The sequence below is a fragment of the Malaclemys terrapin genome, chromosome 2 (genome assembly GCF_027887155.1).
Source record: "Malaclemys terrapin pileata isolate rMalTer1 chromosome 2, rMalTer1.hap1, whole genome shotgun sequence".
NCBI classification, from domain to species: domain Eukaryota; kingdom Metazoa; phylum Chordata; order Testudines; family Emydidae; genus Malaclemys; species Malaclemys terrapin.
In genome coordinates, this window is record NC_071506.1 from 18,344,841 (window position 1) to 18,357,570 (window position 12,730).

At 40.4% G+C, this 12,730-nt stretch overlaps 1 protein-coding gene across 4 annotated transcripts in view; it reads left to right on the forward strand.

Annotated features, from left to right (window-relative positions):
* CYRIB (CYFIP related Rac1 interactor B) overlaps positions 1 to 12,730 on the forward strand; it is an 86,171-nt gene that overhangs the window by 25,318 nt on the left and 48,123 nt on the right. For 2 of the 4 annotated variants that reach the window (XM_054018588.1, XM_054018590.1), the window contains one exon: positions 12,186 to 12,268. In XM_054018588.1, the coding sequence (XP_053874563.1) occupies positions 12,196 to 12,268 (73 nt within the window). In that variant the 5' untranslated portion in view covers positions 12,186 to 12,195. Of the gene's footprint in view, positions 1 to 11,097; positions 11,181 to 12,185; positions 12,269 to 12,730 lie in introns of those variants that run through there. The other 2 variants (XM_054018591.1, XM_054018589.1) reach the window with 2 other exon arrangements.

Consider the following 12,730-nt stretch of genomic DNA (forward strand, 5'->3'; position numbering starts at 1 on the left):
GTTACAAATGCTTGACTGACTTAAAAACTTCTATAGGATCCAGTTCCCAACAAAGAAAATAAATGGTTTTCATGTTTTTAATGGTATGTATTCTTGCATGTCTGAGGGTTGGGAGAGGAAGCTCAACCAGAATACCGAGCCTGGATTTAAGGTAACTGGTTGTAATTAAGCACAACACCTTAAATATATTGAACATTGCTATTGATTTTAAACATCATAGCTGTCAGTGTTAATGTGCATTTAAATGCAAATAGTAAACCGTCACAGGAATGTTTTAGTATTTTCTTTTTTACCTCTACAAAGATGAGTTGATTTATTCTTTAAACAGCCTCGTTGATTACAAATATATCTTCCTGTATTTGTACATTATATGAGTTAAAATCATGGCAATTTTATACCTCACATCTTTTACATTGGGCACCATTCTTGATTCTCATATTTTCTTACATAAATACTAAAACGGGGTTTATCATTCATGAGCATATATTTTGTTGTTCACCAGTTGAGAGCAAAGTACTTTAATATACAGTTCCCCTCAGAGAATCGGTCTGTAATGCTTGGGAATTTGGTTAAATCATGTACTTGTATTAAATTTCCTCTGGATTCAGTAAAAAAACTGAAATCTGTCAGGGGTGTTTTCAGCATAAGAAGGGCATGCGTGCGAGTTTTGTTTTGAAAATATGCCTTTGCTTTCCGCTTGTCTGATCTTGACATTGCACTCAGCATCATACAGCCCCATAAGGCTGTAATGGGCCAAATCATTGTAATCAAATGTGGCATTCCATATGTCTTATTTTTTGAAAGTAGGTCAAGTTTGAAACCATTTTCTTAGCTAGCCCTTCTGTTTCCCACAACCTGTTCCAGTGGCCTAAGCATTGGGAAAAATACCTTGAGTGCCAGGAGGGATTATGGGCAGCTTCACAGGGATAGTCAGAGTTTTGTGGACTGAGTGATTAAGTAGTAGCATTTATTTTCTCTCTAGCTTTATCTTGCTAGCTTTGTGGCAACAGAAAAAAGTACAGTAGAATCTGAGTTACAAATACCTCAGGAATGGAGGTTGTTCGTAACTCTGAAATGTTCAAAACTCTGAACAAAACATTATGGTTGTTCTTTCAAAAGTTTACAACTGAGCATTGACTTAATACAGCTTTGAAACTTTACTATGCAGAAGAAAAATGCTGCTTTTGACCATCTTAATTTAAATGAAACAAGCACAGAAACAGTTTCCTTACTGTGTCAAATCTTTTTTAAACTTTCCCTTTATTTTTTTAGTAGTTTACCTTTAACATAGTACTGTACTTTATTCCCTCACACACACACACACACACACACCCCACCAGCCTCTTTTTTTGTGTGTCTTGTCTCTGCTGCTGCCTGATGGTGTATTTCTAGTTCCAAATGAGGTGTGTGGTTGACTGGTCAATTCATAACTCTGCTGCTCTTAACTCTGAGGTTCTAATCTACAGTAATGCTGAGGAGATCTTAAAAAAATAAGAACTTCAGTTTTCACTAATATTGAGTTAAGTTTGTAAATTAAATCAGTAAAAATAACTGGAAGTAGGCAGCTAGAGGTATGAGGCCAGAGAGAGGTTGCAATCTTGGTCACTGTCTGACTCCTTACTGGAACAGGGTGGGGCTGAGAGGGAAGCTGGAAGTGAACACCCCCGTGATTCTGGGGACTGGGCATGATCATGAATGGGAAATGAACGCAACAGTGCTTCACAACATATTCAGTTGATGGGGAACCCCAACAATAGACCTGCTTGCTACTTACCGGAACAAGAAATGTCCCCGCTACTGTTCCAGAGCCAGACTGGGGAAACAGTTCCTAAGAGATACTTTCCTCCTTCAATGGGCAGAGACCTGCTATATGCTTTTCCTCCATTCCCTCTGATATCGAAGGTCCTATTAATAATTCAGGAAAAGTCAAGAGTTATACTGATTGTGCCCACGTTGCCGAGACAAGTGTGGTACCCGTGCATGACATAGCTAGCAATGTGTCCTCCAATTCTTCTTCAACCCAATCCTCACCTACTCTCCCTAAATGATGGACAGATCCATCAGCCCAACTTACAGATCCTCCGGCTTCAGGCTTGGCTCCTTGTGGTTCCCACACAGAGAGAGCTGCTGCTCCAAGGAGGTGATGGAAGTGTTACTACACTGTAGGAAATCTATGACTCATCGCACTTACCTGCGAAAGTGGAAACAATTCCAAATTTGGTGCAGTTCCAAACAAGTTGCTCTGACATCTTCCTCCTTTCCCTTAATCCTACATTATATACTAGTTGTTAAAAGGGCTAGTCTCTCTCTTAGCTCACTCCAAGTACATTTTGGGCCATAATGGCCTTCTACCAGCAGGTGGATGGATATTTGGTATTCACCCATCCAGAAACATGAAGATTCCTCAAGGGCATAGGAAAACTATTCCTGCACACCAGACACCCAACTCCAACATGGGACCTCAGTCTAGTTCTAAAGACCCTAACTAGACCACCCTTTGAACACCTGAAATGTGCAATCAGAGGTGTGGGGGAGCAGATATACCTACAGTGTAGCAGCCATAGGGACACACATCTCGAAGAACCATCGTTACTGCACAAGGTGAGTAACTTCTTCTTATCCTATTCACTTCCACATGTATCTCCCTTCCCTCAAAAGCCTATCACAAAAAGTGCCCTTGTTACTTCATCTAGGAGCCGTAGAAGAGATTCTACAGAAATATGGAAAAGTGTTTACTTCATTAGTACTTTTCTCCAAAGTACAAACTGGGAGTCTTTGTCCTATCCTAGACTTGAAGAGACTGAACAAATGTATATACCACTTCAGTTTCAGGATGGTAGCAGTTGCCTCAATCTTTTTATTCCTGTCAGGTTCAAGACGAATTTGTGGCTCTCAAAGGATGCTTGCTACCATGTAGCCATCCATCCACCCCACAGGTAGTGCTTGGGTATCACAGTGGAGTCAAATCATTACCAGTACAAGGCACTGTCATTTGGATTCTCCAAAGCACACAGGGCCTTCATGAAATGCCTTGCTGTGGTAGCAGTCCGCATTTGCCCATACTTGGAGGACTGCCAGATGACAGGTATATCATAGTGGGAGGCAGTAACAAACCTGTAATGTGCTCTACCCCTTTTCATCCAGCTGAGCTTTCTAGAGAACTGAAAATAATCATTTACCCCAGCACATATGATAGAGTTCATAGGATCCTCGATTGACTCCAGATCTGAAAAAGAATACCTGCCCAAGGACAGGTTCCAATCACTACAAGCTTTCACTCATTCTCTAGTTGTCATAACCAGCTACAACAATATGAACATGTCTTGCAGTGCTAGGCCACATGCTGGCATTCATGTACATGATTTGATGACACTTGCCAGACTTTCAGCACTGGCTCAGACCAGTCTATTATCTGGTGAAATGTCAGACAGACTAGAGGGTCTTAATACCACAACATATTATTGCAGAGCTGGCTTAGTGTTTGGAACCCAAGGGACAGGTTGGAGAGCTCATTTGGAGCACCTACAGACTCAAGGAACTTGGTCCCCAAATCACATGATTAGTTCAGAGACATCATTCTGGCCTGTATGACATTCTTACCTGTCCTCAAAAACTTGGTGTTGCAGATCTTCACACATAGTGTGATAGTTATGCTATACATTTGCAGTCCCCAAACTGTGAGACCTAAGCTTGTTGAAAGTGGTACACTATGACTATCCCCTTTAAGGAGTATTGGAACCCAGGGCCAGCTAATCCCTGTTCCATAATATATAGCCCCTTTGTAGAAACAAAGATCTGCTTCAAGGGAGCAGCAGACTAGATGGAGAATGGGCCAGATGTTAATCAGGTAGCTTTCTCCTTTAATATACAACCCAGCTGTTAGGTGACTCCCAGGAGGAGAAAGAAGGCAGACAGCTTGGAGAGGACAATTGCAGGGGAGCACTGAGTCAGGAGAGAGGCTCCCTGGGATGGAAGCCTCCTAGAATCACAATACAGCCCAAGTTGGAGGGCCGTGGGGCCCCTGAACCCCGGGAAGGAGTTGAGATCAGCACATGAGGAGACTAATAGGAAAGACTTTCCAGAGATTCCAGGGACTGCAGTGGGACTGGCAAAGCTCTCTGGCTCAGAGGGAACTGGAGGGGAACTGGGAATAAGAGCAGCTTGGAGCTCAAGTTGCCTGGTGCCCAGGTAAGGATCAGAGACCCATTTTCAATAGAAGACACCTTGCCAGATGGCTTCTCAGCTGAGGAAAAGAAAGAATTGATTGAACTGTCATATGATGATGGACTCAAGCTCAAATTCAACAAAGTGCAGCTCAGCGACTTTTCGCTTAAAACGAGAGGAGTTAGCCTTATAATGGACAGAGCTCTGAAACTTTTGATGCCTTTCAGCACTACATAGCTCTGCAAGACTGGCTTTTCTGTAATTGCTATTTTTAAAAAAAAGTAAAGTTCAGTGATGATAGATAGTATCTCTTATGGAGAGGCTTGGCAGAATTCAATTTTAATTTTTTTTTTAAATAATTTTGATGGGTAATATGTTTATTTTTTTAAGCTCTTTTCAATTTTTATCAATTAAAATGTTCTGAGTTGTGCAAAATTATGGGTTCAAAGCCTTTTTTTTTTCTTTTTCCTTTTTATAGATTTTACATTTTCAAATTTGTGGGAAATTATGGGCGGGTCAGACAATTATTTAATGAAGACAGATGTTGAGATTCAAAAAGTTAAATCTTTGCAACCTATAAAACACAAGTTGTCAGCATCACATGTCTAAATACCCTTATATCAAATTCTCAAGTAGCATCTTTCTAACTTTGCCTATCTGTAAATTTCAGTTATTATCAATGGAATTTTTTTTGTTGGTTTGTGAGTGTATGGTGAAATCAATATTTACTGATATTTACTGATAATCTAATCTTTCCAAATCTACTTATGAACAGGCATTGCTGGTACATCCTGTTTCAGAAGTGACCAGTACTGGCTTAAGAAATGTTGCACTTATTTATAATATAGGCTGCTGGTGTGCTGAGACCACTGTTATCATGATGACTCTTTGTATTCCCCTTCTCTCCCGGTCTGCATCCATTTATCTCATGCCTTTTACTAAGGGTACGTCTATACTTACCCACTGGTTCGGTGGCAAGCAATCGATCTTCTGGGATCGATTTATCATGTCTTGTCTAGACGCGATAAATCGATCCCGGAAGTGCTCGCCGTCGACGCCGGTAATCCTGCTCCGTGAGAGGTGTAGGCGGAGTCGACGGGGGAGCCTGCCTGCCGCGTGTGGACCCATGGTAAGTACCTTTAAGTTCGAACTAAGATACTTCGACTTCAGCTACGTTATTCATGTAGCTGAAGTTGCGTATCTTAGTTCGAACTGGGGGCTTAGTGTGGACCAGCCCTTAGATTATGAGCAACTTGGGGTAAGGTCCATCTTTTTTCTCTGTACAGCGCCTAGCACAGTGGGAGTCTGGTCCATGGTCCTACGCTAATATAAATAATAGCGCTGTTCATCCTAATAGATCCCAAAACACTTGACAAATTGAGTATCACTGGTCCCATTATAGAATCTACCTTAGGGTGAAACAAAACAACTGTGTATATTTAGCAAACACACACATTAAGAAAAGAAAGAGTAAAGAACACAGTATTTTGTAAAACGTGATGTGATATTTTAGTAGTTGAAATATAACTGTTTGAATTTGGCCAGGACCATAACTCATATCTCTAGACTTTATAAAGAGCACAAGGAATTTTTTCCTAATGATCAAGACACTCCTTGCAAATCTCATCCAAAACCATTTCCCCTGCCTTTGGTAGCATAGTGTCTTTTAATCCCATTCTGGGCCATTGGATCAGTGCAGACATGGAAGGAAGAAAGCTATTTCTCAAATCACCAGCGCCATTTCCTGTAACTCCTTAGTTTTCTGTTGAGATCAATCAACAAGGAACTGATTTAGCCCAACTTTGCCTAGCCTTGTGTATATCCGTATTTGAACTGAGCATGTAATTACTGCATTTTGGGGCACTTAAATTGGGTGCAGCCTTTTCTTTTGAAAGCTGAATACAGTATATTTTTTTCACTGTTGTATGATGGTAAGGCTTTCCTTTTTTTCTTCAGAATACATAGCTATTTGGGCCTTTGTCTAAATTATTTATATTAGGGCTGTTGGTGCTCCTGTAAACCCCAAGCTCCTATCTGTTCATAAGACAGGCACACAGTTATTAAAAAGCAAATTAGCCTTTCCTATGTATTGAAGTATATTAGGTTTCCCCCCCTTTTTTATCCTATATTTGCGATGCATTGAAAATTAGTTGATCAGGAAATATTCTGAACATTACTAGGTGGCTTAAATTTTTGAGAATTCAAAGTGGGGAGTTGTGGTCATAATCCACTGTTATGAAATGCAGAAAGCATTACTTTCTTTCAAGAGCCCAGACTTCATATACTATGAAAACTTTTGGGAGCCTTGAGTAATTTTTTTCACATTTGTTCTGAAACTAGCTAGCAAAACCAAATATTTTCTAATTTGATTGTCTTTTGTTTCTGCGTAACAATTTTTCATTTAGTTGATACTATTTAGTGTCTAAATAACGAATATTTCTCCCAAGCCTATCTGTCTTCTAATTTTAAACTGAAATTTAAAATATATATAGTTTTAGGCCTTTCATAAGGAATCATAATGGTTGCCTGAGCAAATGCTATATAAAGATTTTTTTTCTGCTGATAGTTAAAATATATCTTATAAACGCTCTATTTACTCATGAATTCATTGTCTGAGAAGTCTGCTCACCTCTAAATTCTAACTGGCACAAAATGACAAGTCCAGGCATCATTGTATTTGTGCAGCACATTACTTCTGGCTATATTTGGTCAGAGTAGAAATTGAGAGAGACGAATTCCTTATGTGTGCTTCTCTTTTGTGGGAAAAGTGCACTAAGCAGTTTACCTTTAGGTAATCACATTTCTGTTTATAAATCCAGCATGTGTTCTGTGATATTTCACCATAGGGCTTCAATGAAGCATGGCAACAGTTTTATTTGTTAACCTTATTCCTAGAAAAGAAACTTGGAACAGTAGATTCCTGCAGGAAATGAAAATCTATTATATGAAGACACTTGTGACTGAGGAGTTGTTAGGCACAAAACTGTATTTCCCCTCTAGCTTATTTTAGGAAGAGAGAGGGATTTTATTGAACAGTCCACAATTTTTAAAACTCCCCTCAGATGATGGCTATAGATTTTTCCTAGAATATTTATCTTCTCAACCTAGCAGTACACTTTCGCAGACCCACTTAATCTGACCATGTGGTTGCAATGATGGCAGAAAATTCCTGCTTCTGTAACTAATGTCTGGCCCAAAACAAAACAAGTCAGAAAACAAAAATATATATAATTTTAGAACTGAAAGTATTGGAGGGAACTTTTGGGTGGCTTAAGGATGTGCATAAGGATATTTATTATGTATAGTTAAACTTAAATATTTGTTTCTCTTTGAGCAGGTAACAAAAGTGTCCTAAGTTATGCAGCAACATAAGCATTTGAGAGGAGGGATAATTTTTTAACTAAGACACTAGATTGGGATTCAGAAGATGATCTGAGTTTTACTTCTGGCTCTGCTACAAACTTTGTGTGTGACAATGGGAAGTTACACTTTTGTCTTAATTCCCCATCTGAAACTCTAAGGATGAATTCATTTTATTTATAATGCTCATCACTGTAGTATCTGAGCACTTCTCAAACAATGAATATGTACTCAGAATACACTTGTGAGGTAAGCATGTAGTAGTTATCCTCATTTTACTTCGCTGCCTCACAAGTGGGTTTTGAGGAAAAAGTCAAAAATTTGTGACAGGCTCAGATGTTTTGGCAAGGGGCATTGTGAAAGTGTGTGTGTATTTAGGAAAAAATTAATCCGTCTAAACAACTCCTCAAAACATGAGTCTAACTACATTGCTGAAATAATAAGGTCAAGATTTTCCTAAACAGGTGCTTAAAGTTAGGCTTCTGAGTCCATATTTAGGCACCTGAATAGGTGACCTGACTTTCAGAAGTGTCAATAAGTGCTTATGTTTACTTTTGTAACTATCAAGCTTGTGTTTCTTTAAAACGTAGCAAATTCTAATTAGATATTAACCAGTAGGAAACCATTTGTAGTGATATTTGTAGAGATCTCGGTGACCTTTCAGTAAGCTGGGAAATAAATTAATCTATTCTATGGTAACAAGCTTTTGAAAGCCAAAAATGCCAAAAAATTACCTTGGGTTGGGGGTACTTTAACCTACTAAAATACATAGTTCATTATTGTCTTAACTTCAAGCAAAAATGATAACTCAAAGGTGGGGTGCTTACTTCAAAAAGTTTGAAAACACCTTAGGGTGCAGGGAGGGGATGGCTAGGGGCTGTGTGTGGGTAGGGGGCAGCTCAGGGTGCAGGGAGGATGTAGCTCAGGTATAGGGAGAGGGGTATTAGGGGCTATGTGCTGGGAGGACTCCCGTACAGTCCCTGTTCCCGGAGGGCTCTGCCAGCCACGGAGCCGGGTCTCCCCACCCAGGCGGGCTCTTATCGGCTGCCTCTGTGGGAGCAAAGGGGGCTGGGAGCTGAGGAGCAACTTCAATGTGGAGCACCAACAGGAGAGGAGGGAACACTACTGCTGCCTCCTCCATGGCACCAGCCAGAGCAGCAGCTGCCCTGCCCTACCCGGCTCCGGCTTCCTGCCTCCGACGTGGCCAGGGAGTGGGGAGAGGAGATTGTGGGGGGGAGGTGTGGAGCTGCCCCCTGGAATGCCGTGCTCTGGTGCTGCAGTTTTTTGGGGGGCGCAATGCCCTACATGTCCCCAACTCTGCCCATGGGCTCAGGGCTTCTGCCCCACAGGGAGCACCAGGGCTCGGGGCTCCAGGATTCAGCCTCCCGCCTCCCAGCTTCAGCCCCCCAGGGGACACTGGGGATCAGGGCTTCAGCCCCTCGCCTCCCAGCTTCAGCCCTCCTGGGGGACAGCCAGGGATCGGGGCTTCAGCTGCAGGGCCCTGTGGACCCCTGGTTGAGAACCGCTGCTTTGTAGTACTCAGAGGTCTTTCCATATAGTATCCCATCGCTAGCCATTGGGGATATTTGCTACTAGCAATTGCAGATTATCCACATGCCATTGTAGTCAGTCTGACCATAATAACATCCCCTGTATAAACTGATCAAGCTCAGTCTTGAAGCCAGCTAGGTTTTTTGCCCCCTATTGCTCCCCTTATTGGTCTTGAGTACTATATCTTGCTGAGATCTTAAAAATAAACTTCGTATGGAGTTTTTAAGATAAGCTGTATTTTGATATGAGGTATATGGCACAAAGGAGAGGGAGAATTTTCAAAAGATTATTACCAGCTATTTGACTTCTCAAGTTCCATATTGCAAAAATATGGATCAGACTTTCAAAATTTGAGGTGCATGTGACCTATTTTTGAGGACTTTAGAGAGTGGCTAAAATTGGGCAGCATGTATAAATCTTGGCTATGGAGAGAGATTTTCTCATTACTGTCCAACAATTTCATAATTGCCTGCCTTCTGTCTGACTTTATTGTAAACGGCTTCTGAACTGCTTTGTTACCCCTATATAAACAAAACACTGTAAGTAGAGCTCGTAGAAAACACCTATGCCCTTGCGCATGTTTGGATTAATTTCCCCCCCCACTGGTTCTCACATCATCTGATGCAGTCTGGGGTACTATCTAATCAGATGGATAGGAGTAGTGGGCCTGTTTCCAGTGTCTTTAGTTGACTTCTTTCCAAATTACACACATTCCTTATCCTGATTCCAAGTACTATGAGATCCAACGGCTTGCCTGGCTGCTGCTTCAATCGTGTACTCCACAGGTCACTAATAATTCAGAGTGAATTGTCTTGTGCTCTCCCTCTCCAAATAAACATTGCTGCCATGATTAAAGAAATTAAAGCACCTTAATGAAAAACACTGGATTTCTGTGATTTTTATACAAGTGCATTCACTGAATTGAAGATCAATCAACTTCCTTCCTGGCTCCTTCCATTTGAACCCATAAGTCAGACTATTGATCTGGCCTTATTTAACATTTTTATTTTTAAGTGCTTGAAATCCACATCTCACATGTTTTAGTTTAGTGACGCTCCTGAAATGGGATAGTTCTGGTAGTAAGTATTGGCATTTGGGCCTTGTAGCGGCAGCATTGTTAAAGCACCCCATTGAATTTAGGTTGGCTCATGCTCATTGCTGTTCTGCAGATCTTGCCAAAGCATGTTTGCAGGCTGGTGGTGGTGAGCTATATGTGGGTCTTAGAACTATTGATGTGCATTGAAAATGCTCCCCTTTCATGATGGGCCATTCTGGCATTCCTTCTTAAGCATTTAATTATTTCTAAAATTTGCTGGTAATGTTTGAGGTTTCATCATGTGGATTTATGTCTCAACTAGATGAATCTAATAAACCACAATTAATCTTTCTTTCACTCTGTTTGTTTTAGCTAAGATGCAGCAGAAAAGCATAAGAAGAATCTTTCAGATATGATTAGCTCATATTTTGGGGGAATAAAGTTTAACTTACTTGGCTTGTCAATTTAACTTCAGTTTTGGGGGGGAGGGGGAATTGTCCTTTGCTGCAGATTACTCCTACTAGATTTCTAGCCAGAATTGCATTTCTTCTGGATTTTAGAGGGAGGAAGAAAATTGTATTATAATGGACACCATGATTCCACCCAGCCTGTGATACAGTTTTGACCACCCCATGGGACACTGCAAATCACACACTACTCAGCATTAAGCAACTACAATGCTAGAATTATTCCTTGCTCTTCCATAGTTGGATACATATGTTTGTCATAGTTGGATACAAATAATGGCAGAATTTAGTTTTTCTGTATAATTGCCACCTTGTTTTTCGTTAACCACTTCTTTCTGAGACTGGATAGGTGAAATGGCACTTGCACAAAGTGCATGTTAGCCCTGTCCAAGCCACAAGTTGGTGAATCAGCACATGTGTGAAACCACAAAGGAGCCAGCCATAAATGGACCCCAGTCCTCTGCTTAAGAAAAGGAAACAATTACTGGAACTAAACAATGTTGCCATTTTTATTTTTAGGTTTGCTGGCATGGGTAATCTCATTAAAGTGCTAACCAGGGACATAGACCACAATGCAGCACATTTTTTCTTGGATTTTGAAAGTAAGTCTTTCAGCCCTTCACAGCTGGTGCATTTAAAATGGTAACAGTAGGATTGCGTGTGCCCTCCACCACAGTGAAGGTGAAGGGAACATCAGTTGCAAAAGCACAATCTGAGAAAGGGTTGCATGTTTTGTTTTGTTTTTTTTCAGTAGAGCCAAGCCACCATCATGCTACTGTGTAATTCTTGATTTTCATGTGCTTAATCATTTTGGGTCTCTCTCTGGTCAGTGATGTCCTTTCATCTGCCTGCAAATCAACTAGCCATACAATGAAAAATTCTATCAGTGTGCCTTAGTGAAATTTACAGACTTGTATGAAGGAACAGTAAAATCCCTGTCTGATTCCAACTTGTTCATTCATAGCAGGGCTAGTATTGTTTTTACCCAGGATTTAAATTCATGAATGGAAGTGAATTTGTGAGTCGCACCTGTTAATTTTCAGATGCATTACCTAAAGATCACAGGATCTCTAGGATCACATATGGTGCTATGTTGTTTTTTGTACACATTAAACTGAAATGAAAAAAGTGTCCGGATGCAGCTTTCTATGATGTTTCTCCTTTAACAAAATTGTAAAGGGAAAAAAATAAAGCTCTCCACCCCTCCACATCATCAAACACAGTCTGAGTCAACATTAACATAGTAGCCGTGCTGCATATAGGATACTTATCCTTGAAGACATAGACACTTGCTCAGGACACTGGCTCAGTGAGATGGAATTTATTCACTTATAAGGCCTTCAGTTGGAGCTCTTCTTCTTTCTCACAGGAGAGACTATGAAGATGTGGGTGACACATGTCTGTCACTTTTTACAGGAAATCCACATCCTTGGAGGTGGGGATCACCCTCCACCAGCATGCACCATAGCAGGAGCCTGAAGGATGGTTTTATGTCTGATGGAACTGTTTGGACTTTCCCCCCACCTCCACCACCTTCATTCTACTACATTTGGGCTGTTCCTTCTTATAAAGGGATATTCTCTTTTCTCTCATTCTTGTCTCGACAGGTACCTTAACATGGGGAACCTTCTTAAAGTTTTGACATGCACAGACCTTGAGCAGGGGCCAAATTTTTTCCTTGATTTTGAAAGTGAGAAGATGATTTTATATATCTATTTCTCTTTGCCTGCAGTAGACTGCATTTATGTCTCATTCTAAACGTATGTCTTCACTTTGCTATCCTTCTAACTACTTTGCATGACCGAGTTATGAATACTTTTGTGAACAATTGGAAAATAAAATAATTGTCTATATCCCACTATATTTAGATTAACAAAGGTAGGCTTAACTTAACAAAAAAAAAAAAAAAAAAAGCCAGAAGTGAGTTTGTATTAGATAATGCTTTTGATATAGGGATCTGATATGTTTTTGTGCCTTTTCTAGACATTAATACATTTTAAAGAAAATATCTGCCCCTTAGGTTATGCCTTGTAAATTTGAGACTTCACTAATTGCAAAACAGCTGAAGAGCCTGCATATATAATGATCCGTTCATCCCTTTTAAAAAAAACAAAACCGTTTAAGTACATAGAGGTAAATAATCCTCTCAAAA